The sequence below is a fragment of the Oryza sativa genome, chromosome 10 (assembly GCF_034140825.1).
Source record: "Oryza sativa Japonica Group chromosome 10, ASM3414082v1".
In the NCBI taxonomy this organism is placed as follows: Eukaryota; Viridiplantae; Streptophyta; class Magnoliopsida; order Poales; family Poaceae; genus Oryza; species Oryza sativa.
Genome location: NC_089044.1, coordinates 6,768,640 through 6,796,079, shown reverse-complemented (window position 1 = coordinate 6,796,079; position 27,440 = coordinate 6,768,640). Strand labels below are relative to the sequence as shown.

Sequence of the window (27,440 nt, the reverse complement as noted above, 5' to 3'; positions counted from 1 at the left end):
ACAACGTGCGCAGGCGTGAGGAGACGTGCGGAGTGGTGGGTCCCACGCAGAGTGGGAGAGTGCTAATTGGATGAGAGCAAGGCTAATAATACAGCCAACTACTTACTGTATAGATCTTTATGGCATATCTATCAGCTCACTCATATAGTGGTTAGCTCTTCAGTATAAATATATAGTTCATCTATCTATTTCATAGATTTTCTTGGTTCCTGTACCTAAGCCAGCTGTAAGGTTACAGCCCGCTTCTCATCTCTCTCCTTTCCTCTCTCATACACCTCAGCATTTAGCCTTCTTATTGCCCTCTATTATACTTGCTCTGATGGATCCAACTCTTGGTATGAACCATTGGATGAATAGATCTAAGAGTTAGAAAATGCTTGTTTTGATGAAACTGGTGTGTTTTATATTAGTAGAGATAGAGATGTTGGGTGACTATTGCAACTTGATTCTTGTCCTGAACAAAAAGACACAAGCTCATCAATTAAGGTCAATAAGCAGCAGCATCGCATGTACCTACCCTCTCACCAATTAGGAGACCGCATCATCTCGGCACTCTCGCCAGGCAACAACCACCACCCTACGCCTAGAAGGGTGTTGGTTGGGCGCTGGAGTGGGAAGCGATGACGGTGCCGATGGCCTAGGGCATGTGCAGGAAGAGGCAACGGCTTAGTATGCGCGAGACGGGCAGTTGATTGGGCCAGTGAGGCATGGAAGGAAACCGGCGAGTAACCGCATCAGTGAAAGCCAGGGACAAGACTCGAGCCCCCCTCTCCCTCATAGCGCGACCAAGATGTGCCCTCGTGATCGACAGTGTGTGCAGTGGAATGGAGACTAGAGAGCATGCATGAGGCGGTGGGCTAGGGGTGAGTGCAGTAGGCGGTGGCAGCCGGGTAGGGCAAGTGTGGGAGGAGGCGACAGCGGCTTAGTGCGCACGATGGTAGCGGTGGGCTGGATTCGGTGGAGCGGCGTTTTCTGGAAGGAGTCAGGAGTGGAGAAGTGTTATTTTTTAACCGACCACTATTTTGGCGGTGTGTAGTGGACATCGAGGGGAGGGATCCCTAATTGCAGATGTTGAATCCAACTCGTAATATGGAACAATGTTAGATTAAGAGATCCTATGGATAGGAAACATCTGTGTACATTTTTCTACGAGATGAAACTGGTATATTTTATATTAGTGTAGATATAGAAATAAGAGAATAGATGTATGGGGAGTGAGTTCAGTCAATGACAAGTGGGTTGAGATGAGACCTTGTTAATCTTACCATTTTGCTAGCTAGCTCACATTGTCCAATAGAAAACATACAGTAACTATATACGTCTGGTTCAGCACTGAACCCAACGAACCACTGACCAACTTGGTGATGGGTCGACCACCGGTCCAGTTTTTTTCACTATGGTGTCCACGAAACACTCGTCCGCGTCAACAAAGGTGGGTGCATGTATAAATAGTCAAATGGGCCACCAGACACGTCCTGGCCCGAGCATGACTCGAGGACCGACCAACTTGTCATGACGTGCCGTGCCCGCCCACCGACTACACCTACGGCCCAGGCGCGGCCCAATAAAGCACAGGTTGTGCCATGCCAGCACAAAGGCACGATCAGCCCACTGTGCTCGTCCTTCAATAAAGTCTATTGTACCTCACTCATTTCTTTGGTCCATGCCTCATATGGCTGGAATAAGTTTATTTTACCTCCCTCATCTCTTTGGACAGTACCTTATATGGCTGGAATAAGTATATTTTTCTCCCTTATCTCTTTGGCCTGCTGATCGTTGGGCCGTGCCGTGCCAGGCCAGCACGTCATGCTGAGAAAAAGGCCTAGGCATGGTCCAACGGTCAGGCCATACCTAGGCAGCCATACATTGGTGAGGACCTAGCACTATGGCTCCGTTTCTCCTCTAGTCGAATGCGTCGAAGGCCTCAAGTTACTGTCTTATGGGGCTGGAATAAGTCTATTTCGTTTTCCTTATCTCTTTGGGCATGTTGATCGTTGGGGCGTGCCATGCTTGGCCGACACGTCGGGCTGACAAAGAGGCCTAGGCAGTAGGCACGGCCCAACTGTTGGGCTGTGCTGCGCATGTGCCAAGCCAAATCTCCATGCTGTGAGTCAGGCTATTGGGCTGCAAACCTTCTGGCTAACTATAGGCGCCTAGGCGGTGACACATCGGTGAGGACCTAGCACTATGACTTTGTTTCTCCTACTAGTCTAATGCGTTGAAGGTCTCAAGCTAATGATATGGCTTTTCCTCGTCATTATCCAATTAGAGACAAACCTACTGGATGCATGGATTGCTCATCCTCGTTGTCCTAGGAGTAGGGGAACCGAGGAAATGATCTTGGCGAAACTGCAGCAGATGTGAAGGGGGGAAGGGGAGAAGAAAATCACGCCTTGGAAAGAGTGATTCATCATTCAAAGGGACAAATTGAGTGGGCCCGAGGAACAACGATGAAAATTTTGTGGTAGGAGAGAGGAGGACAGTACATTTGAAGGTGGCATATGGACTTCTAGATACGATTATGTTTCCTTTCTTGCTTCTCCCGCGATAACAACCATGGACGGACTTCACGCTATATGTGCATTCCCAAGCCAGACTTGTAGATGACAGACTAAACGAACCAACTGTGTGTAACGAATCATCTTTATTTTTATAATAGATAAAGATAAAGACATAATAGATAGATAGATAGATTGATTGATAAATAATATTAATATATACTCGCTCTGATTCATATTATAGGTCATTTGACTATTTTACTACTTTAGGTCGTTTAGGTTTAACCAAGTTTATAAAAAAATTATCAAAATCTACTATACTAAATTAGTTTCATTAAATGTAACATTGAATATTTTTAGATAATATGAATTATTCTATTCCTCTCTTCCTTTTCGTAACCGCAGATTAGTGGAGGCGGGATAGCTAATTGCAGGGGTGATCCAACTCTTGATATAAACCGTTGGATGAATAGATCTAAGGGTTAGGAGAGACAGGTGTTTGATGAACTCGTACTTTTTATAGTAGTATATATGAAACGGAGGGAATAATAGATATGTAACGTAGGCCGCTCCAAGGTTACAAGAGGAGTTTAATTTAATTATTTTCTTTTATCTTTTCCGTCATAAGTAATAGAAACAAATTTATAAAAAGCTCACATTACAAACTATAATGAGCGAGGTAACTTTACAAGTTAAAAGTATGTGCGCATACATTAAAGGGAGGGGTGTATTTTACAATTAAAGAACTGATGAAAATCCAATAGCCTGTGCAGATGAACAGGTAGACACAACTGAATACAATTACATATATTGTAGTACTCCACTAAGTAAACCGATTGTCCCACTAAATTAGATGTGCACAACTAGATCGATCAGAAATGATGAAGTGACAGTGATAAAAATGTGCTTTGGTGACCATTAGCTGTTTAAGAACCTTTGCTTGAAATGTGTGGCAACAACTACAGCGAACTCATAATTGTCAAGCTCTTCTTGTCATCTTTGTTCAACAAAACGGCCATCTCCTTCTTGAACCTCGCCATGGCCACCCTGGGCAGCAGCATCGACACCACCGTCGACACCTCGCCGGCCGAGTTCTTGCACCTCGTGTGGTCGCTTCCGAGCTTGGAGGTGAGATCGCCTGCGAGCGGTATGCCGCCGCCGGCGAACTCAGCCCACCCGAACTTGAGCAAGTTCACGGTGGTCCACTTGATGTCGGAGACCTCGTACACCCTGTCCATGCTCGACGGCGGCCACTCCCGCAGCTGCGCCACCGTCTCCACCATGGCGCTCATCCGCTCCCGCGTCATCCCGCGCTTGGTCCTCCGCACGAGCTCCACCGTGTCGGCGAGCGGCCGCCCGAGGAGGTCGCCGGCGGCGGCCTCGGCGACGGGGGAGACGTGCGCGTTGCCGTAGAAGCCGCGCGGGAGCGGGGTGTGCGCGTTCCACCTCCCGCGCGCGTTCATGGTGATCATTAGCCGGACGCGGAGGTCGGGCCCGTACCCGAGCGCCGCCGTGCGGCACCGCCACATGACGGCGGTGAGCAGCTCGAACACCGTGGTGGAGTCCGCCAGGTGCGCCGGCAGCTGGCCACGCAGGTAGGACACCTCCCGTGGCCCGAACAGGAAGTACTCCACCACCATCCGGTCCGGCGGGGTCGACAGCATCGCGTCAGCCGCGGCGGCGGCGCGGCGAGCACCGTTCTGTAGTGCCGGGCTCGACGCCGAGGCCGACGCCGCCGCCGCCGATGCAAAGGGCGTGCGTGCCACCGCGCCGCTACCTAGGCGTGCTGCCGTGAGTAGGTCCCTCCTCCATACGGGCAGAATGGTCGGGGCTGGCTCACCACGTGCGAGGTCGGCTATGGCCATGATCAGCTGCGCCATGCCGAAGCCGTCAGCGATGTTGTGACAGATGTGGAAGCCCAGGACGAATCCGCCGCATTTAAGTTGCGTCACCTAATGAAACCGCCACATATAGAAATCAGTAACAGTCAAATTAATTAATTAATTAGACATGGTAAGTATGGTACCTCCATCCTAAACACTTCTATATGACATTGGTCAGCTCAATCAGAAATAAGAAACAGAGGCAGTATATATTCTTATAAAACATTAAAAGAATTCTTCCGTGCTCGAGTATTGTCAGTATTATGTGAAAATCCGACCTTTTATGTTAGTATGAATATATAGTCGGACCATGCAACTTGATCCCATATGTATATGTGTTTATATATCTGTACAAATTCATATGGATGCTAGTGAATTTAAATGAGGGATGGAGAAGCTAAAACGTTTTATAATATTGAAAATAATACAACACAACATTACCACATTCTTAATTCGCAATCTTAATATTGCCGGCCCATATATATATCATCCAACTGCAACATCACACTCCAGTTGGAACCCCTCTTGATGGGCCCAAAGCCAGTCCAACTAATCGTTGTGTTGAATAACCATTTCAATGCTTTTCTGGTCCAATCCCATTCACCACTACTTCAGACTAAATCTTAGTTAATGTGGCTGTTGTATTTGTATTTTAAGTTTTTGTTATCAAAATATGATGCCACATTCATTGTATTTCTCATGTTTGTGGCAGTGTTCAAAAGAAAAGCAGTTTGGCAACTGAAAACTATAAAACCAATTGCACAGAAAAGAGATTTGTTAACTCCAGAACTAATTTGTGCATAATCAAATCTGCAAATCTAAAGTTGGATTATTTCTTGCGTAAATGAAGATCAGTGGGTTGCTGTAATTAATAGTAGGTACAATCCCTACCAACCATGCACGAAGCTACCATCACTGTTCTCGTAACAATGTGGCGTCCTTACGAATCCTTATTAAGATCACGGTCCCTAGTACCAGTGAACCTAAACCCAACCAAAGTAATATTGTTGTCGAATGAATGAATCTTGATCCATGCCTACAACCAATCCATAGGGTAAATAAGATGGACTGTAAATTAATCATGTCACTAAAACACAAATAAAGTATTTAGCTACCCCTCCACCATAAAATATAGCGATATAATACTGGATTAGAGACATCACAATAAATATAAATTTAAATATACCACAGTTCAGATCTGTAATATTAAAATATGTTTTATTTAGTTGGTTATATCTTAGGACGGATATATAGTAGACAGGTTAGTTAAACATTAACTGAGTGGTGGATTGTAAACAAAAATGAAAGAAACAAACGTACGTCGTCGTGGGTGTTACCTGCATGAGGAGCAATGGTTTGCCAACGACAGCCCTGGTGTCGCCGGCGTCGCAGAGCAGCTCGCCGACGCACGGGTACGGCGGCAGCAGCGGCTGGCCGAAGTCCTCCAGCCGCACGTCGGCGTCGGCCTCCACGAACACCACCCCTTCGGCCGTGCAGTCCACCACCAGCCGGTTCCCCGCGCCGCCGCCGTCGGCGACCTCCCTCAGCCGGCCGGCGACGGGGTAGTAGTACACCAGCGCCTCCGCGAGCGCCGCCCTGATGGCCTTGGCCGGGTCGGCCGGTGCGCCAACGGCGCCAGCTGCGCCGCCGTCGCATCGGCGGAAGAAGCCGACCACCGTCTCGTAGTACCGCAGCGTCCGCTGGTCGTCGAGGTCGGAGAGCTGCTTCGTCTCCCGCGGCGTCGGCCTCGCCGGCCGGAGCAGCACCGGCTCGCTCCGGCGAGATGTGAAGGTCACCACCATGGCGTTGGCACACTTTGGTAATGCGAATGCAGCGAGGTTGGGCGATGCTATCTATGTTCTTCGGTGGTTCATATGTGAGCTTGCTTGATGGTGGCGCACGGATACGTCGGTTTTATATCCATCTGAAAATTAACATTGGTTTAATTTTCTCCTGTAAGTAACACTTGGAGAATATTAAATGCTTTCAACCATTAACCAGAATTTACTCTGGCAGTCGTTTCTAGGGCTAATTATACGATTTTTATCACTTATAAAGGCACGGCCCCAAAAAAGTAATGGACATTCATGAGTTACAGCATATTCATGAAAATGTATATTCTATCTGGTCATAAATATTTACTACTTAACATAAGATTTAGATAAAAGACCCATGTCAAGTTGAACCGACCAATGTACCCTTCGCCAAAAACTACTTGTGTACTGGCCATAGCTGTGGAGTTATTGCTTGAATCCGTATAGCACGCCCACTTTAACAAACTCTTGTCCACTGGATGTAAGCGATAATGGGGGCCCTTTGGACAAAGAGATGGTCTGACGAGCAGGAACTGCCAGTGAAGTGAACTAGGACATACATGAAAGACTCAGACTTGGAACCCCATCCAGTCATGCAGGAGTCCAAAACAATCAGACGTTGCGTTAAGGGCATGTACTGCTGCTGTCTGATTAACAATGGGTATGGATTGACTCACTTGCTTAAACTAAATGAAGTAAATAGGCATTGCAAACAAGAATTGTTTTGTTTAGGCTGAGTACGTATGGGCAACTATAAGCAATATTACCTCCTTGTTCCATGCAAAAGTTTTATGTATAGACGAAGTTCCTAGAATATAAAAGAATAAATCATTTTTGTAAGCTTATGGTAATCAACACCCGATTTATCACGCGCTCATGACTTGCCTGATTTCACATACCGTCGAAAATTCTAACCCAACCACCCAAACGAACTCAAAGTATACTCCGGTTCAACAGTAGGTAATATCGAGTAAATTTAATGACAAATAATACCTCCATTCAAACCTTATGATTTTAAAGTTCTATAACAAATATACGATTCATACAATTCGCCCTGGTAAGGACCTACCATTTTCTATATATTCGGCTGCGCTATTAATTAAGTCAATTCGATCTTCGATCTATTTACTGTTTCAGTGTTCGATCGCATATATGGCCTGTTGTCCAATGGACATAGTACAACGCAGAGGAGGGAATTAACTAAAACTACCGGTAGGAGAGAATGCCAGTTGGAAAAGATGTAGATATGAATGCCGATCGAACAAATCCTGTACGTACACCAACTGACATGTCATGTACATATGCTGGCTTATCTGCATTAATTGTATCTCTGGAAACTCTGATCCGGAACGCATTCTATGTATACTCCGCGCAAACCATCTACTCCCTTTGTTTTAAAAAAGTGCAGCATCTAGTTCAAATTTAAATTAGAGGACTGCGCTTATTTTCAGACAGAGGTAATAACAAATTTCAACAAAAAAAACTTTAGAGAGAAAAGTATGCATGTACTGTCAATAGTATTAATTATACCTATATATAAAGTCTCATCTTCAATTCATTATATGTTAGCAAAAAAAAAAAACAAACTTCTATCAGTGATATACTCATAAAATTATCATATTTCCTTTTTGTTATGGCTAGAATATAATGAATTTAAAGTTAATATTTTATAGATATATACAACACTATTGAAAATACATGCACAATTTTCTTCTAGAACTTTTTATTGGTATTAGTTGGTGTGCACGGAGTACGGGTTGTAAGCTTGTGCTCTCATACTTGTCCATGCATATATAGCTAGCTCTAACTCATCAGAGATCAATGGCCGCCGGCCAGGACATCAGATCGATGGAGCCAGCCAGGAAATCAAATCAATGGATGGCAATTGGCATGCATGAACACTACAACCACCACGTTATGTTTGCAGGTTGTGTGCATTTGATGTCATTGAATGTTTCATTTCTTTTCCTTTTGTTAACTTGTTCCATTGCTTTGTAAAAGTGGGAGATCCCGCGTGGGTGTTTTTGCATTCATGGTTCCAAATCTAGGTAGTTAATTACATGTCCATAGCATGAAACCTATTAACGACAAACTGGCAAGAAGAGTTTAAAATTAAAATTTTAAGTTTTGTCAAATTGTATAAAAAATCACTTGATATTAATCGGACATCAAAATCATGAGTTGAATTTACCAACCGTCGATCCATGCGCGAGATTGAGCTGTGGCCGTTCTATTTGTTGCCAGTGTCTTCTCCGATGACGAAGATAGTGATAATGCCACCGGATTAGGGTTCGAGGTGGCTAGTTGAGGTGGTAAGAGGAGATTAATCGTGGGATGGTAGGCGCATGAGAGAAAGGGGCTGGGCCGGTGTCGGCAGCAAGGATTAATGATCATCGTAGGAGTGGCTAGCCCGTGGTGCGTCGTGAGGAAGAGAGTTGAATGGAGGGGAAAGTGGAGGAATGGAGGTTGGCTGGATCCATGGAGGGGAGGAAAGGAGAAGAGAAAAAGGAGGGGGAGGAGAGAAAAAGGTGGGGGGTCGGGGAAAAAAGAGAGGAGCTCATGAGGCGCTCTCTTCGCGCGACCGATGCAGGGACTCAGGCGGAGGATAGTAAGCACCACATGTGAAAATCGATTCTCACAGGTGAGTTTTGACCGGACACCCTTTATATAATTTTGCACATGGAAACTTTTTTAGCCTTGTAAAAATAAATTAAACGGTGGCTGCGAAAATTATTTGTGTGGTAGTGCATCATCAGGATGAGATTTTGGGCAGAGTAGGAGGATAAGTTAGGGTTATAAAGTTTGCATGTAAACCTGACCGTTAGAAAGGTGAGTGCCATTTAGCATAGAATCACTTGATCCGTTTTTTGAATCATTTGACTAGAAGAATAGCGACAAACTTCCGTGAGTGATTTAAAATTTTCGCAACAAGCCCGCATTGCATCCTTTTCCAATGATGCAAATTTATCCTCTGCAACTAATTAATTTGCATTTCGTGATGAGGTGGTTACAAATTTCCATTGGATGCCAGGAACCTGTTGTGGTGTACTCCCTCCGTTTTTTAATAGATGACGCCATTGACTTTTTCTCACATGTTTGACCATTCATCTTATTCAAAAAAATTATGTAATTATAATTTATTTTGTTATGAGTTGTTTTATCACTTATAGTACTTTTAAGTGTGATTTATATCTTATGCATTTGCATAAATTTTTTGAATAAGACGAATGGTCAAACATGTAAGAAAAAGTCAACGACGTCATCTGTTAAATGGAGGTAGTATATAATTAAGATCTCCAAGCCCATGCTATAACAGATCCTGTTCCTACGTTATATATATATATATTTTGAGCACTGTTCCTACGTTATATATGTCCAACTAACGCATCCTACTACATTCTATCGTCCAATTAAAGCCAACAAATTTATCGGCTCCTATGTTCCTCGTTAATTTGTACATATACTACTGTAGCTATAGTCCATGCGTGCACAAACAGCTGGTAGTTAGCAGTTACAAGTTGATCAGCTGCATGCACTGTGTGTGCATGGCAATGTGGGGTTCGCACACAACTAGATAGGTAGATCTAGTATGGGTTCATCGGTTTCATGGATGCATGTACGTAGTACCAAGTGGAAATTAAGAATTAGTCTAGGCATAATGGTATAAACAGTAGTGTACAGCACGCCTCAATATATAATGTTATTTACTGTTGAAAAGCTGTTATTATTAGGGGCTTATATATAGATACACCCCCATGACCCCATAGATGAAGACTTCACGCTCCTTGAAGCAAAGACGAGCTTAAAGTTAACAGCCACTATGTCAAGCTCATATATATCTCGTATACTCCCTCGGTCCCTCCAAGCTTCAAATTACGCTTTAAGCTTATATTAAGTCAAACATTTTAAATTTTAACAAAAATTTTCATATAGTTTAACATCAGAAGATTATATTTACTATGAGAAATACTTTTGTAAGATATAATTTATATGTCAAAAATACTGCATATGTTTGACTTAGGACATACCTCGAATAACAATATAATTTGAAATGGATGGAGTATGTAGCAAAACGTATAGAGTTCAAATCAACAACAAAATCAGCAAGATTAACCTTGCAGTGCGATTTTGACCTTGTTCGCACGCACCAAATAAGTTCGTGCACCAAAATAAGCATTTTACAAGTTCATGTACTATATTGCACCTACCTGACAAGTTCGTGTACCGCCGATGCAATTTACTCTTAATACTAATACAAATACCTTATCTTTTTTCCATTTTTTCATCTTTGAGTTGAGTCGGACCATACAAGAATACGAAAATAAAATTATCAACAATCTCCAAATAGAAACCCCCGGCCAAACCTATGCTACTCATCCTAGATCTAGAGGAAATGCTAGTCAAACACAGTAGTGTCAGTTTGCCACATCAGTATCCTCTTTGATATCCTCTTTGATTTCAAACAAGCTAACTACTGATCAACTAGTTACTTTTAACACTACATAAAAAAAACAGTGTGGTTGCTCCCTAACCTAGATAAGAAAAATCTCCAATAAGTAATATTAGTATCAATTCGTTACGATAACCGGCACTAACAACATTATTTTTCTGTGTAAAATTTTCAAATTTGGGTTAGGTTATGAACTGACACTGATGACCCTTATCATATATATTTATACAAATTTGGATATGAACGGAACTTTTTCATCTGGACCAGATCATTTGAGACAAACTTTTGTGAAAATTATAGCTCTCGATGAGATGTCCAATTTTCTATTGGACAACTTTTAAGTTTGATGCCATTTAAGGGCTCAAATATGTGTGTTGTCGAAATGACAACCGCATACATCGAAAGACGTGGTTACTCAACAGTGGTAGGAAGAAAACGAAGTGTATTAAATTTTGAGTTTCCCTTCTTTCCTTTTTTCCCATTACATGGCCCTAGAGGACTATTTATAGCCCCATTATAGGTTCTTACTAGTAGGCTCTAGGTTATACAGGGGAATTTACATGATTACCCTTATGAAAGGGACATTTATAGAGGTACATGATGATATAGGGGCTCATGGGCCCCTGATGGGCCGTCTGGCGATCGCCGGCCCTATTGCCCCTAGGCTTGATAGGCCGAAAAGGCTTCTTCGGCCCTTGCGGGGGTGAACTTGCCAACGCGAAGTCATCTTCCTTCGGCAGATAGTCTTCGCCTTGCACTCTTCGCCTGAGACGCCTCTGGCCTGGCAAGGCACTCGTACGACTCTTCGCCTTCCGCCGTTCTTGCCCCATAGCCTTCGCCATGGGTTTCGGCAGATTTGGTCGAAGGGCCTCATGCCATCCGCCAACAAGCCCCTCACGGGCAAGGGTGAGATTGGAGCTTCGGCCGAGACCGTGCAAACCATGTGGTATGGTATGCGGCGCCCCCTTTCGACCGATGCTCCTGCCGAAACCTACATTATTCCTGTGAGTGAAGTTTGTTATTTGTGCGGCTGGTGTTATTTTGCCGCGCTTCGCCTCCTGCGTTTGGTGGCATATTCATATATATATATATATATATTATATACATTTTTTATATATTTTCTTTTCCCGGACCGAAAGGAACAGTATTGGGCTTTCCCTTCGTGGGCTTTTCACTGTGCCGCTCGGACGGTGGGAAGTTACCGTTTCGCCTACCCTTGCGACACGTGGCACTTTATTACTGGTGGGTAGGCGAACGCTCGCCCGGGCGAGCTATATATTCTCACCGACCTTTCCTTTTCACCGCCACACTTGCCATTTTACCGCGTGCGCTCTCTTCCTCCGTTTCTTTCTTCCAAAGCATCTCTTGACCCCTCAAGCGTTTCGCCCATTCTCTTTCTTCGCCACCGCAAACGCACCATTCGCCATGGCCCCTCGCAAGCCAAACCCTGCTTCGGCGAAAGGGCTGGATCCCGGCCGAGTCGATGACGACAGCACCGTCTTTTTGGGGGTCTCTCTTGTGGACGACGTCGAGCTGGCGAAGCTGGTCAGCTCTGGGGCGTTGGTCGAGGGGCAGGCTTTCGCCCCAGTGAAGGCCGTGGTGCCGAAACCTATCAACAATCGGACGGTGGTATTCGCCGTCTTTTTTGAAGCAGGGCTACGGTTTCCCTGCAACGTGTTGTTGCCGGAGATCCTTCGCCTCTTCCAGGTGGAACTTCCATAGCTGAGCCCGTTGGCGCTTGTTCGGATCGCTATCTTCTACTGGGCGTGCCGGACTTCCGGGTTTGAGCCTAACGCCGAGCTCTTCGGCGCCATATTTTTCGCCACCGTGAACTCGAAGACGGTGATTACCCCGGCTAGAACGAAGAAGACAGTGTTCGGGAGCATGAACTTTAACGTTCGTCCCGAGTGGTCCGATCTCTGGCCGGTGAACGCTGCCATGTCAAAGTGGGACCACCATTGGATGGCTAGGTGGTTCTATCACACCATCCCCTTCGAGGCTGGCACTTACTCGGCGAAAGCCCTCCGTTGCCGGCATAGGGCGATCGCGCCTAACTGGAAACCCAAGATCGCCGTGGACGGCGCTATGGAGGCGCGGTTCGTTCTACTGCGGAAGGTTTGCTCCCGCCTTAGCTGCCGTGACTTGGTGGAGGAATTCTGTATGCTTCGCATCTTTCCCCTCTCCCAGTCATGGCAAGTTACAGTTGATCAAGGCGAAGAGGTTGACGGTTTGCCGAACCTGATTCTTCCTGAAGGGACAGACAGTAAGACTGTTCTCTTGCCATACACTGCTGTGCTTTGTTATCTTGCCTTGTCTAACTGTTAACATAGCTACACACTTTACTTTTGCAGCGTTGACCCTCGACCAGGCTGAAAACGAGGCCCGCAGGATGATCGGCGACGTGTCGGTCGTCGAGTATAGCCAGTTGCTAACACGACAAGCGGCTGGGCGGGCGAACCGGGTTTACAACGGCGAATTGCCTCCTCGGGCAAACCCCCACAAAGCTGACGACGATGCAGGGCCTTCGCGAATGTGAATGTGCGGACAAGTGAAGCTTGCCCCTAGGAAGTGAAGCTTGCCCCTAGGAGAGGAGGAAGAGGAGGAGGCCGTGGCTGATAAGGCCGCGAACGAGGCGATCGAAGACCGCGTCGACACCCTCGGCTACACTCCTACCCCAAGTCCTGGTCACAACGAGACCGGGGTGGAGTTTAACAGCTCCCACCTTCGACGGAAGGATTTGGAAGGGGCCAAGGCCCTAGTTGCGTTCTCCTCGGGCAAGGCGGCGAAGGGAGGTCCGGTGCAGAAGATCTCTAAAAAGAAAGGACTCGTCGACATCGCCCGCGTTTTCAGCGACGACGAATCTTCTGACGGGACTCCAACTTCGCCCGCTGGCCGCAGTTTAGACCTTTCGACTGCTCCCCTCGCTCCGCTCGGCGTTGCTGGGGCAGGCGGTAATGCCGCCGGGGCTTCAGCCTCCACCGAACGGATTGTGTCGGCTGTGGCGAGGGTTTTCGGGAGCCCTCTGCGTGAGCCAGCTATTTCGCCGCTAGTCAAGGCGATGGGGAAGTGTGCGGCCACCGAAGCATCTTCCACCGGAGTATTCCCTTGCGGCGCCCCACTTCGCCCCTGGTGATTTCGAGACTCGGGTGGACCTTATTCCCTTTATGGAGGGGGTGAGCAACCTTGTCTTGCCCGCCGGCACCCCGAGCTTATTCACCGAACTTAATGAGTTCGACGAGGGGTGTTCCGCCATTAAAAGCCTGGCGGTTCGGGTATGCCTTTTCTTCCTTCTTCGTTTTCCTCTTCGTCCCTTTTTTTTTTACGTCTGACAATTAACCTTTTGTTCTTTTCACCCGCTCCTATCTTTCATCTAGATTCTTGTGGCTCACTGTTCGACGGAGCGAACCGTACGGGCCCGTTTTGACGGTTTTAAGAGCCGTCTTCGGGCCAAGGACGACGAAATAAGCCGCAAGAACCTGGAGGTGGAGGCCCTGGCCAATACCCTCAAGGAAGCGAAAACTGAAGTCAAACGCCTTCAGTCTAAGGCCAGGGCCGAGGTTGATCACCTCAAGGCCGAACTGGAGAAGGAGAAGGACCATTCAGCAGTGCTGATTGACTACTACAACCTTACTGAGCCGAAGATGGAGGTTCTTTGCCTGAAGGCTAGTAGGGCCGAAGCGAGCGCCGCGGAGGAGTCGCAGCGGTTCACAGGAGATGGCGAAGACCACCGAATCCGCGAGAACGGCTTGCCAAACGCTCCGCCTCGCCCTTACTGACATGGGCGCGAAAGTGCGGGGGGTCTCTGCTGAGGATCGGTTTCGGACTGCGCCACCGCGTACGGCGATTGCTGTGAGCATGTATCGGCGGCCTTCACCTTAGGACTTTTGCAACAGTTCGGCTGCGAGCACGTCGCCGAGTTCCCTACCTATGCGAAGGGGGACTGGGAGATTAGTGCGCAGAACATTTCGCCCGCTCTTCGCGCGTGGCGAAAACAGTTCTGGCAGAAAGATGGCCGGTCCGCTGCCAAAGTGCGCCTTCTAGAGCAACTAGCGAAGGCGGAGGCGGCAGATCAGGGTGAAGGAAAGGGCACGACAGGCGAAGAGGTTGGAGGCGATGCCCAGGATCACCCAGAGGTTTTCCTCCCTCTTCTGCGTTTGCCTGGAGAGGCGAATGATGTACATTCGGCAGGCTGCCGCCAAACCTTAAAAAAGGCTTTTTTGTACAATTGGAATATATGACACAATCTTAATTACTTTTTGATGATCGAAGTCTTTGGCATATTATTATTTCGCTCATCTCGCATTATGCCATACCTCCCCCTTCTTCCTCCTATTCTTACTATGTAAGCTGTGTTTTGCTTTTTCTGCACTGTCCATCAGGGGGTTCGCCAAAAGTCATGCATCCGGCCCCCTTTCGGGAGCTGGCGAAGTCAAAACAAGAAATTTGTGGCAGTGAAGGGTCTGCCGAAGGTGCGATGTCCATTTCGGCCTATTTATCGCGAAATGGAGATAAACGGTCGCAGCTATAAGGTTTTCATGGTTGCCGACTGGCTGCGGGCGCACCCCGGGCGAACCTTAGAAGATTACGATCTTGTTCATTCAAGACGTTTGGAGGATATGGCTCGCTTTCGGCGAAACCATCAGAAGACTAAACGTCAGGAAACGATCTTTCAACGTCGTTACAGTTTAGTCTGTGTTTCGCCCCCTACTCCTCTTAAGGTTGTGTATTATATTAGTAGTGATGATGAACCTAGTTCGCCTGATCATTCCTTAGGGAGTGATAGTGATTATGGGGACGAAGATGTAATTTACATGTAAGGTGAATTGTATCGTGTTGTGAAACTTCTATTCTTCGATTATTTTTTTTCGAAGTTAATAAAGACGTGTTTTATTTCCTTTTCGCTATTGTTTGCATCGTCACATTTTGTGCTTTTGTTAGGTCGGAACATGCCGGCCCCTTTGCATATATTAGCGAAATAGGTGTACTGACTTTTTAGCTTTTCGTCGTTCGTTTTCGATCTGTAGCATTCTGTGTTGAAAGAAACGCTTTTGCTTTTATGCTGATCGAACGTAACATCGTTCGGCTATTTATTTTCCGAGACAAGCTGTTGCGGTTTCAACGTTCGGCGAGCGATGCTTCGGCCGATTCGTTTCGCCCCCCTGGCCTTTTTCGCTGATCAGGCGTTTGCCTTGGGGTTTTTCCACAAATTATCAATCACACGAAAAAAATAAAAAGAAGGCGGAGGACACATAGATTTTATACTGGTTCGGGCCTCCATGGTGGATAATAGCCCTACATCCAGTTTTTTTTCTTTTTTCTCTCTTTCTTCTTTTTTTTTCTTGCTGAAAGGCTTTCATAGTGCCAAAGGGCTTACATAGTGCCGAAGGGCTTACATAACAGTATGTACATTTTTACAAGTTGGCGATTTGGGTGCCACCCATTCTAGACATAGAAGCGCTTTAGAGAGGTGGCGTTCCAGGAATGGTCGAACTCCTCGCCTTCGAGTGTCGCTAGGCGAAAAGATCCCGTCCTGGACTTGTGTTTGATGAGGTATGATCCTTCCCACTTTGATTCAAGCTTGCCAACCGCTACTGGGTTCGCCTTCTTCCTTAGGACGAGATGACCAGGCATCAGCTCCGTGGGTCGAACTTTTTGTTGTAAGTTGCCGAAGTGCTTGTGGTGTACTTGTGCATGTGCTCGAGTGCTTCGACTCTTACTCCTTCCAAGAGTTCGAGCGATACTTCGCATCCCTCTTCGCCCCCAGAGAACATCACCCTTGGTGAGTTAGCCCCTAGCTTTACTGGGGTCATTGCCTCATCGCCATAAAAAAGCATAAACGGGCTAAACTTGGTTGGTCTTGTGGGGGTCGTTCGAAGGGCCCAGAGAACTGATAGCAATTCCTCTGGCCATTTGCCTTTCGCTGCCCCCTCGAGTCTTTTCTTTAGTGCTTCTAGGATCTTGCCATTTGTACGTTCGGCCGCCCCATTTGACTGCGGGTGTGCGACCGACGAGAACCTGATTTCCAGGTTAAGCCCTTCGCACATTTCTCTGAACTTATCATAGTCAAACTGCTTGCCGTTGTCAGTAATAAACTCTTTTGGCACTCCGAAACGGTAAACAATGTTTTTCCATACAAACTTCTGTACTGCTGCCGAAGTGATTGCCCCAAGGGGTTCGGCTTCAATCCATCGAGAGAAATATTCCACAGCTACAATTGCGAATTTATACCCGTTTCGCGCCACCGGGAATGGCCCAATGATGTCCAGTCTCCATCTGGCGAAGGGCCATACTGGTGCAATGGGCTGCAGATCATACTGGGGCGCGGCTTGGCTTCGGCCATGACGCTGGCAACTTTCGCACTTCTTGATTTGCTCAACACAGACTTTCAACACAGTGGGCCAATAAACTCCTTGTCTAAATACTTTGGAGGCCATTGTTCTTGCAGCCTAGTGCACGCCACATAGACCCTGGTGTATCTCCTTTGCCATTTCTTCGCCTTCGGCAAAAGAGATGCAACGAAGTAAAGGTTGAAGTACCCCAAAGCGGTAAAGCTGACCCGAGACCATCTTATACTTCGTGGCTCTGAGTTGCAAATGCTTCGCTTCTGCTTCGTCTACCGGAAGCCAGCCAGTTTCAAGGTGTTTCACAAATGAGGTTCGCCAGTCATATGGGTCTTCGCCCAGTTTCTCCTGGTCGATTGCCATGACTTCCAAGCTGTCCATGGGCACACTTGGAGCATGTAGGACTTTGAAAAAGATGCCAGGCGAATGTGGGCCACCACAAGCAGCAGATTTCGCCAAGGCGTCTGCTTCCTCGTTCTGGTCTCTAGGCAAGTGTTCGACCGTTATGCCGGTGAAGCATTTTTCCATGGACCGAACAGCCTCCAGATACCTCTTCATTCCCTCTTTTTTTACCTCGAAGGATTTGTCAACATGGCCTGCTACCAACTTGGAGTCAGTTCGAATTAGCAGGCGCCGGACTCCCAGTGCTTTCGCCTTTCTTAGGCCCAGGAGAACGGCTTCGTATTCTGCTGCATTGTTGGTTGTGTCGAACTGCAGTCTTGCTACGTACCGAATCGGCACACCATTCGGCAAAAATAGGACTGCCGCAATGCCTGCTCCCCTGTGCGACCACGAGCCGTCTGAGCACATCACCCAGAATTGTTCGGCGGGCTCGGGGTCGGGGGCAAGTACCGGTGTCCATTCAGCTACGAAGTCGGCTAGCATTTAAGACTTGATAGCAGAGCGTGCAACAAAATTTAAGTCGAACGGGGATAGCTCTGTCGCCCACTTGCTGAGCCGGCCAGTGACTTCCTTGCCTCGGAGTATTTCGCCCAAGGGATACTGTGATGGCACTATGACTTTGTGGGCCTGGAAGTAGTGCTTAAGCTTGCGCGATGCCATCACTAGGGCGTCAGTGAGCTTTTCCATTTCAATGTACCTTGTCTTCGCTCCTTGCAGTGCTTCGGAGACGAAGTACACCGGTTTTTGTCCGAACTCTGTTTCTTGGACGAGGGCAGCACTGACTGCCACCGGCGAAGCTGCTAAGTATAATAGCAGTTCGCTTCCTGGGGGTGGGCTTATCAGAACTGGCGGGCTTTGCAAGTATTGCTTTAGCACGTCGAATGCTGCTTGGCACTCTGGTATCCAATTAAACTTTCCTGCGCCTCGGAGGGTCTTGAAGAAGGGCAAACCTCTTTCGGCTGCCTTTGAGAGGAATCGACTGAGTGCCACAATTCGGCCTGCAAGCTTTTGTACTTCATGTACGCTTGACGGAGGCTTCATTTGCTGGATGGCATCGATTTTCTCGGGATTTGCCTCGATGCCTCTTTCGGAAACAAGGAAACCCAACAACTTGCCTGCGCGGACGCCGAAAACGCACTTCTCCGGATTCAACCTTGTGCCTGCTGTGCGCAAGCTGTCGAATGTCTCCTGCAGGTCGATCGCATGGTCGAAAGCCTTGCGGCTTTTTACGATGATGTCGTCGACATAAGCTTCCACATTCTGCCCCAACTGCTTGCCAAGGACCTTGTACACCAGCCTGGCAAAAGTTGCTCCTGCGTTCGTTAAGCCGAAAGGCATCCTGAGGTGACAAAATGTGCCGAATGGAGTGATGAAGGATGTTTTGGGGATGTCGAGCGGGTTCATGTGGATCTGGTGGTAACCGGAATATGCATCCAGGAAACTCATGAGCTCGCATCCAGCTGTTGAATCCACGAGCTGGTCGATTCGCGGCAAGGGGAAGTCGTCATTTGCCGTTCAGGTCTGTGAAATCGACACACATGCGCCATTTGCCGTTTGACTTCCGCACCAGCACTGGATTCACCAACCACTCCGGATGGTCAATCTCTTGGATAACCCCCGCCCTGAGCAATTTTTGTACTTCGGCTTTCGCCGCTTCTTGGCGATCGGCAGACATCTTGCGCAACTTTTGTTTTCTTGGCTTAATGTCCGGCTTGACTGCTAGGTGATGCATGATAAGATCCACCGGGACACCCCCCACCTCGTTAGGGCTCCAGGCGAAGATATCGATGTTCTTTTTGAGCACCTCTAGGATACTCTCAACTTCTTCTTCGCCCATGTCGCCCCCAAGTGATACGAGCTTTGTGGGGTCGGCATCATCAATCTACACTTTTGTTATCTTGCCGTGAGGGGTGGGCTTTGGTGTGTGCTTCGGCCGTTCATGCGGTTCGGTCTCAACACTGTGCACTGCTCTGTTGATTATGGCTAGATCGCCTTTCGAAGCGGCCGAAGGCTGAAGCCCCTTGACTACTATCACCCCTGTCGGGCCGGGCATCTTGAGCTTGAGATAATTGTGGTGGGAAATGGCTTCGAACTTGTTCAGGGTTGCACGGCCGAAGATGGCGTTGTAGTTGTACGGGATGTCGACGACGTCGAACAGTATTTGCTCTTCGCGTCTATTCTCCCCCGAGCCAAAGGCTATCAGCAAAAGTGTTTGGCCGAGAACTTGAACTGCTTCTCTGCTGAAACCGCGGAGCGATGCTGGTGCTGGGGTAAGGGCTTGGGTAGGCAACCCCATCTTGGCATATGCTTCAGCGAAGATAACATCGGCCGAACTCCCTCCGTCGACCAGGATTCGTCGGACTTCGAAACCAGCTATCTCAGCTGAGATTACCAGGGGATCTTGATGCGGGAAAATAACTCCTTCTGCGTCTTCCGGCCCAAAAGAAATTAGCTGGTTCAGATACTGCGGCGCCCCTTCACCCGCCGAAGTGATGCTGTGGACCATACGGATCTGCATCATCTTCTGCCGTTTGGACAACTGGCTTGGCGGGTCAGCCCTTGTAATCACTTGGATTACCCTTCGCTGTACATCTTGGCGTTGTTCGGTTGGGGGTGTTTGCTCCTGAACTGCTTCGCGGGGTGCTTCGACAATTGTTCCCTGCTGCGGCCTTAGGTCTTGCGCATTGCCACATTGCCTAATGTTTCGACATTGCTCCGTGGTGTGCGAAGAGCATCCGTGAAAGGCGTAGTAGAGGTCTTTTCGGACCTTCTTGTGGGCTGGCTGCTGATGGTTGCTCGCTTGCTGGGCATCGAACTCCTTGCGGAGGGCTTGCACTTCTTCGACCGCCATCACAGCTTTGCTCGCATGGTCTGTTCTGAACTTTCTCCAAGTTATGGGGGCTTGGCTTTGCCTTGGCGGCTGTCCTTGGATCGCCGGCTGAGACTGGCGAACGAAGAGGGGAGGTGGTTCGACAACTTGAACTTGTGCTTGAGCTTGAGCAGCGGCGATGGAGGCTTTGTCATACTCAGCTTGTATAGCTTGCTGTCGCTTGGAATTCTCCTCGCCCCTTGCGAACCCGTCAATGATGCGAAGTAGGTGCTCGAGCGTCTGAGGCTCCTTGTTGGTGATTTTTCTTGTGAGTTCGTCCTCGAGCAGACCGGCCGAAGTGGCATTTATAACCGACGCCTCGGTTATGTCTTGAACTTGGCACCGGGCTTGCAAGAAGCGACGCATGTACTCCCTTATCGACTCCCCCTGCCTTTGGCGAATGCCAAGTAGATGTTGTTGCGTCTTCGGCTCCTCGTTGGTGCCTCGAAAGTTAAGGACAAAAACATCGTGCAATTGCTCCCATGAGTAAATGCTATTGGCTGGTAAATTGAAATACCAAGAACGGGCGATGCCGTCTAGAGCGAGATGTATTACCTTCGCTTTGGTATTTTTGTCACCATGAGCTGCTTCGATCGCTGACTCGTAGATGGAGAGGAACTCCTTCGGGTCAGTTTCGCCTGAATAGCGCGGGACGGGTGGGAACTTAAACTGGGGTGGGATTGGACGAGTCTTGATTCCCCCACACAGCGGTAGCCCTTTTTCGCCTCCCGCCCTGTTTACCGCACCCTACTGCGGGTACGGTGTGGCGAAGGGCGAAATCGCAGCTTGTGCGTGTGGTTGGGCCATGGCATTCGGCTGCCCGGCTCCAACTGGAGGTACTTGCTGAGCCGCCATGGATGGGTCAAAAATTGGCTGTGACCACATCATGGCAGCTTGGATTGGTGCTTGGTTTGTTCCGAAGCCTGGAGTTGGAGCTTGCTGCCGAACGGTTGGCGCCTGAGCAGCGTTGATGAAGTCGAACTGCGGTCCCTGATTCCACAGCGAAACTCTCAGGCCCGGCTGAATCGGTGGCAACCAATTAGGCGCACCTTGACTTGTATTTGTCGCGACCGAGAAAAATACATTTTCCCGAACGCTAGTGTATTAATCCCCATCCCAGTAAAAGCCAGGGTACACCACACAAACATGATATAAAAGACACATCTTTATTATATCGATAATATTTACATTATTACAAAGGCACTTAAGGCCTGACAATCAAAAATAAACAGCAGCGGACTAGCGGGCCTACGGCTCCATCTTCACAGGCGCTCAACTGGGGTATAAGCCAGGACTCCACCTAAGAATTCTTCTCCAAAGCTTCTCTTACTGAAGGGGGGGGGAGATTGAGCAAGAATGAGTACAACCACAGTACTCAGCAAGCCACACCGGCAGATGCATGATTAATGCAAGGGGGTACAAGGGGTAATAATATAGGGGTTAAGTTTTGCAGAAAACAGCATTTAAAAGTCACTTAGTTGCCCAAAGACATTTTATAAAGACGATCCTAGAGTTACACAGTGTTATTAATCAAGGCCGTGAACCCTCACGAACCTACCTTAACTCAAGGCCTACGATGATTCAGACCGAACTGGCAACCCGACCCTAGGTCCCAGCTCGTCCCAAGCCAACCCAGGCCAACCATTCCACATTTTAGTTGTTAAGCAAATTTTAAGAATTAAAACACTAACTTGGGTACATTGCTAGGCTTGCCCATAACCGAGGGCGCGGCTATTCGAATAGGTTATACTCTGATCAGAGGTGTACATCTTTACCCACAAGACACATCTTCCTCACGTGTAACCACGTGCCACATACCACCACGGTATACGGACGGAAGACGTGACATAGTTCCCAACCCATCCTAGCCATAAACAAGAGTACCGACCCAACCCCACCTACGGCCGGAACCTCCGGGACAGGCAGGCAGGATTGAGCCCCTAGCAGCAGGACACCAGCCCTGTGCCATGACATCTCGACTACCGGGCCGCAGCTCGTGTAGCCTTTATTTGTCCTAGAGATGTCCATCGACCCCCGACTTCGTCAATCTCCATCCGTGTACTTTTGTTTATAACCAGACTGAGCCACAAACTAAGCCTTACCCACTAGACATGTGGAAGTACGGTAGTGCTTTGCAACAGAGGCCCGAGCTTAATCCTTATAGTACCCGAGGTACGACTAACAAAACCCAACCACGCACCTCGAGCCCAGCCTAAAACCATTTTGGGGGTTTTGAATAGAGGGGGAGGTGTGTGTCCAATTCCAACATAAGCCAACCATTCCATAGTGTCCAAATGATATGAGAATTCCCAAAGTCTAAAGTTATAAAACCACCTAATGTTGCCTAATTAATCAGCGAAGCATCTACCTAAATTCATACTGGTGGAACCATGAATAGAGTACCCACTAGTTGGGGTTTTGTTTATCCTAGGGTGAACAAGGTGATAATAACAATAGCAATAATAATAAGGTCATAACAAAGGTAAATAGGCATGGCTAAATAAAATAGTGATAATGCAGGAATTTAAATAAAGCGATAATGCATTAATTTAAATCAAAATAATTTTATAAACTGGGATTCAATATGCTCAAGGATGATGTGACTTGCCTTTCTCAGAGACAACGACCTTCCAAACCTTCGGCGACGACCACGAACCACGCTTCGGGAACCTCCGGAACGATAGAAGCTACGCGAAGCACACAAGCAAAGCTACAAGCCTATAAAGAAGCAATAACAATACATAAAAAGAAAGCACACGGTTCTTTAGGTTATAACAAACATTAGGAGACTTGAACGGATCGATTCGGAGCTCGTATGACCAAGACATGGTCATCCGAAGTTTAATGCTGTTACATGGAGATTTGCGGATTATTATAATTAGGTTTTGCAACTATAAAACAAGTGTAAGCGCTAGCCTGGAAAAGACAGGAAGGCTGCGCCGTTGACATACGGACCCCACATGTCAACCTAAAGGACCGCGGTAGACCGAGTACACAGAGACGGTCCACGGGTCGACGGAAGCAGATCCCGTGTGTCAACCGAGGCGAGTGGCCGACAAACGGACTCCACTAGACACCACACAGGCTGCACACGTGGAAACCACGCGGCTACCGAGCGGGCACACTAACACGGTCACCACACGCACAAGCGAACGACTACCGACACCGGTACACGGGTACCGGGGTCGACAACCGCACAACGGGCACGGGCGACACCGAAAGGACGAGGACGGGGCAGCGAAGGAGAGATCCTTACCACCACGCGATGGGGCGAGGGAACGACAACAACGAACGGGCGCGGCGGAGACGGCCGGGAATGACGGAGACGAAAGGCGAGGGGACGACTTCGGCGGCGATCCTTGGACGAAGGCGAGACGCGGCCGGCACGAGGCTTGACGACGCGGAGCCGATGACGAAGACAACGACGGGGCTGCAGCGGCTGGCTTGACGAACGTGGACGACGGACGAGAACGGCTTGACGGAGGAACGAACGCCACGACGACCGGGAACGACGAGAGGACGACGACCGGAACCAGCGAGGAGGCGACAAGGGCAGCCGGCAGCGGCTGCATGGAGACGAGGACGGCATGGAACGCGCCGCTGCGATGACGACGAGGGTGGCGGCGCAGCGAGACCACGTGCCAGGCAACCGACGGGACGTCGACGTCGAGGACGAACGGAGACGACGACGACGGACAGCGGAGGGGTTCGGATGGAGGGGAGGCGAGGCCGAGGGTGACCTTGCCGCTACGAGGCCGGAGGAGACGACGACGCGATCGACCGGGGAAATTCCGGCGAGGAGGATGGAGAGGCCGGTGCGGCACGACAGTTTTCCTGCAAAATACGGGCGACGCCGTGGCCTGGCCAGGGAAGAGGACGGCGTTCCGGTGCCGGGAGAGGCAGCGACGACGAAAGCCGACGCTCCGGCAAAGCGGCACAGGCGGCTGGAGGTGGTACAGTGGCGGCAACGCCATTGTACACCAGCGAGGACGTGTCTCCGATGGTCCCCGTGCGAAACGGAGGGCAGGCCGGCGTAGAGGGACACCTGCGAGGCCGAGGAAGGTGGTGGCGACGTCAACCGCCGCACGGGCGAGGCGGCACAGGCGGCTGGAGGGTGGCCGGCGCCGAGGAAAGAGAAGGAGGAGGCGGGGAGAGGTGGTGCGGCCATGGGGGAGCTCGGGAAGGGGCTAAAACGAGATAACGCATGGCGGGGGTTCCATTTTATAGGTGAGGGGAGGGAGCCAGGCATGGGAGAGGGCGGAACGGCGACGGGAAACACGGCCGGCGGCATTGGAAGGCGGACGGGAATGGCGCGGCCGTTCCGGGCGATTGGGGGCGCCATTCAAGGGGGAAAACGGGGGAAATTGAAGAGGAAGGAAAGGGGATTAATTCCCCCTAATCAATTTTGGAATTCCCGGTTTGAATCGCGTGGATTTAGGGGAGGAATCGACGCTAGGTTTCACGGGAGAGAAGAGAGAGAGAGGATGCCGGGCGGGAGGAAGGAGACGACCGGGCAGGTGGGACCCACCGGTCAGGCACGCGTCGTCAGCGCACGCACGTGCGCGGCACGGGCGGGAGGGCGCCGCTCGGCTTGGGCAGGGGCGCGGCTTGGGCCGGGCGGCCGGCCCAGGAGGAGAGGAGGGGGAGGCGGCCTGGGGGAGAGAGGGAGGAGGAGGGAGTGGGAGAGAAAGAGAGGGAGGAAGAGAGGACTTTGGCCGCGGGCCGAGAGAGAGAGAGGACTTTGGGCCAGACTTGGCCCAAAGGGAGGAGGGGGATTATTTTTAGGTTTTCTTTTTAATAAACTTTGTTAATTGTTGTTGTTGTTTAATAAATATTTCCGGTGCTCTGAAAATTCAAGTAAAATTTGAGGGCTCCTTTTAGACCTAGGAGAATTTAACAAAAATTCTCCGGACCACATTCGAATTTTTCTTGTACGTATTTTAGTGTTTGCCAATTTCTTTTCGAATTTTAATTAATTCTATTATTCCTTTTAGAAAATGATTTTTATTTTCGGATGAATTTATCAGGACGTGACAGTATTCCCCTCCGGGTGGGCCGATGGGGTTGTACTTGAAATGCAGTGGGGTTGGTTGAGTTGCTGAAGGAAAGCTTGGAGTTGCGCCTGCAGAGCCAAAGCCCCTTCCGCCACTGTTTGTGGCGCTTGGCCGGGTGGTTGATGGTGTACTCGGGCAGCGACTGCGGCTGATTCCTGCCCGGCGAAGTACATTGGCGCTTGTGCGACTTGAGGCGGAAAGGGCTGGGTCGTCACTTGCGGATGGACTTGAGGTGGGACATAACCTGTTCAATACTGAAGGATTGGAGCCGACGTGACCTTGGTCCGCCTTGCCGCCTCGTATGCTTGTTGTTGTTCTTGTATTTGGCGAAGCATGTCTTGGAGCCGTGTCATGTTCTGTCGCATGGCTTCCATGTCGGCTTCGGCTTGTGTTTTGGGGTCAGGGCTGACTTGGGCCTGCACAGCGGCGAGCGCAGTCGGGGCCGCTGTCGGCTGCGATGGTGCGGCTTGGGGCACCACCAGTTGGCTTGTCGAAAGGATCTCCGCCCTAGTCTGGAGTGCCCTTGCCACCGCAGCCGCCTTCGCCACGTCGGCCGCGTTCGGCACTTGCACAGAGGTGGCGAGGGCCGAAGGCGGTTGTGATGGCGCAGATGTGGAAGCGAATGGTCCTCCTCCATCTTCGGCCACGGGCGCCGAAGGCTCTGCTCCCTCCTCGGCGGCCATGTCCGGTCCGGCGTTGCTTTCCTTCCACCTTGCAACCTTCTCCTTCACGACCTTCTTCGGTGGCATTCGCTCTCAGTGGTTTCGCTCGGAGGTCCCCACGGTCGGCGCCAGCTGTTGTCGAAATGACTACCGCATACGTCGAAAGACGTGGTTACTCAACGGTGGTAGGAAGAAAACGAAGTGTATTAAATTTTGAGTTTCCCTTCTTTCCTTTTTTTCCCATTACATGGCCCTAGGGGACTATTTATAGCCCTATTACAGGTTCTTACTACTAGGGTTTAGGTTATACAAGGGAATTTACATGATTACCCTTATGAAAGGGACATTTACAGGGGTACATAATGATATAGGGGCTCATGGGCCCCTGATGGGCCGTCTGGCGATCGCCGGCCCTATTGCCCCTAGGCTTGATGGGCCGGAAAGGCTTCTTCGGCCCTCGCAGGGGCGAACTTGCCAAGGCGAAGTCGTCTTCCTTCGGCAGATAGTCTTCGCCTTGCACCCTTCGCCTGAGACGCCTCTGGCCTGGCAAGGCACTTGTACGACTCTTCGCCTCACGCCGTTCTTGCTCCATAGCCTTCGCCATGGGTTTCGGCAGATTTGGTCGAAGGGCCTCATGCCATCCGCCTACAATGTGATGATTGTTTAACCATTCAAAATAATTACTAACAATCACAGATTGCAAAAAAAATGTACATAATTATTATTTATTTTATTGTGACCTTTTATCATTAAAAATACTTTTAGGCATGACTCATTAATTTGTGTAAATTTGCAAAAATTATTTAAATAAGACGAATGATGAAAACTTATGTCTAAATTAAAGTTGATGGTGTTATATATTTAAAAAAATGGAGGGAGTAAAATGTAAGACCCACATAGCGATAATTGCATAATCTAAGTCCATCTTTGAATATTAATTCCTATGTCCACAACTACTATCAGAAAGATCTGAGAACACATTAATATCTCATTTAACTAGCTAGGTGTACTAGCTGCAACATTTTTAGTTGCAGAAGAGTTTTTTAGCATTGCTAATCATATATTAGCATAACCACAATCACCAACCAAACTTGTCGATTATTTTACAATCTATTCCAAGGATGATAAGTTGGGATGTAATCCAACATACTGTGGGATCTAATAATAATGATCATACATCCTAACTAATTTGACAAAAATGTAATAGCTTTAACACAAAATGATTACAAAAGGGTGATGTTACATGTACTAAAAACCAATTTCTCTAGCCCTTTTATCTTTATCTCTACTATTACTTCGAATGCTCCTGAAGTCCTGATCTATGGACGTCTACAGTACACGAATGAAAATTCAGGAAAAAAATGAACACTGACAAAATCTGTTTGGATATAGCTTCATGCATTTCATGGAAAAGATTGCTGACACCTCCCTCGCCACCTCTTGTCGAAACAAGATTTCGGCAATACT

At 48.6% G+C, this 27,440-nt stretch overlaps 2 protein-coding genes across 2 annotated transcripts; both read right to left on the bottom strand.

Annotated features, from left to right (window-relative positions):
- Window positions 1-3,130: 3,130 nt before the first annotated feature.
- LOC4348247 (acyl transferase 1-like) lies at window positions 3,131-8,691 on the bottom strand. The gene is made up of 3 exons (NM_001423924.1): window positions 8,391-8,691; window positions 5,719-6,305; window positions 3,131-4,450 (listed from the first exon to the last, which is right to left on the bottom strand). Exons 2-3 carry the CDS (start codon window positions 6,181-6,183, stop codon window positions 3,458-3,460), a joined length of 1,458 nt encoding a protein of 485 aa, NP_001410853.1. The 5' UTR covers window positions 6,184-6,305; window positions 8,391-8,691; the 3' UTR covers window positions 3,131-3,457.
- Window positions 8,692-17,091: 8,400 nt separating this feature from the next.
- LOC136353504 (uncharacterized) lies at window positions 17,092-24,231 on the bottom strand. Its single transcript, XM_066304502.1, has 4 exons — window positions 23,730-24,231; window positions 19,381-20,700; window positions 18,504-18,701; window positions 17,092-17,864 (listed from the first exon to the last, which is right to left on the bottom strand). The coding sequence occupies exons 1-4, from the start codon at window positions 24,229-24,231 to the stop codon at window positions 17,092-17,094; spliced, it is 2,793 nt and encodes a 930-aa protein (XP_066160599.1).
- Window positions 24,232-27,440: the final 3,209 nt, after the last annotated feature.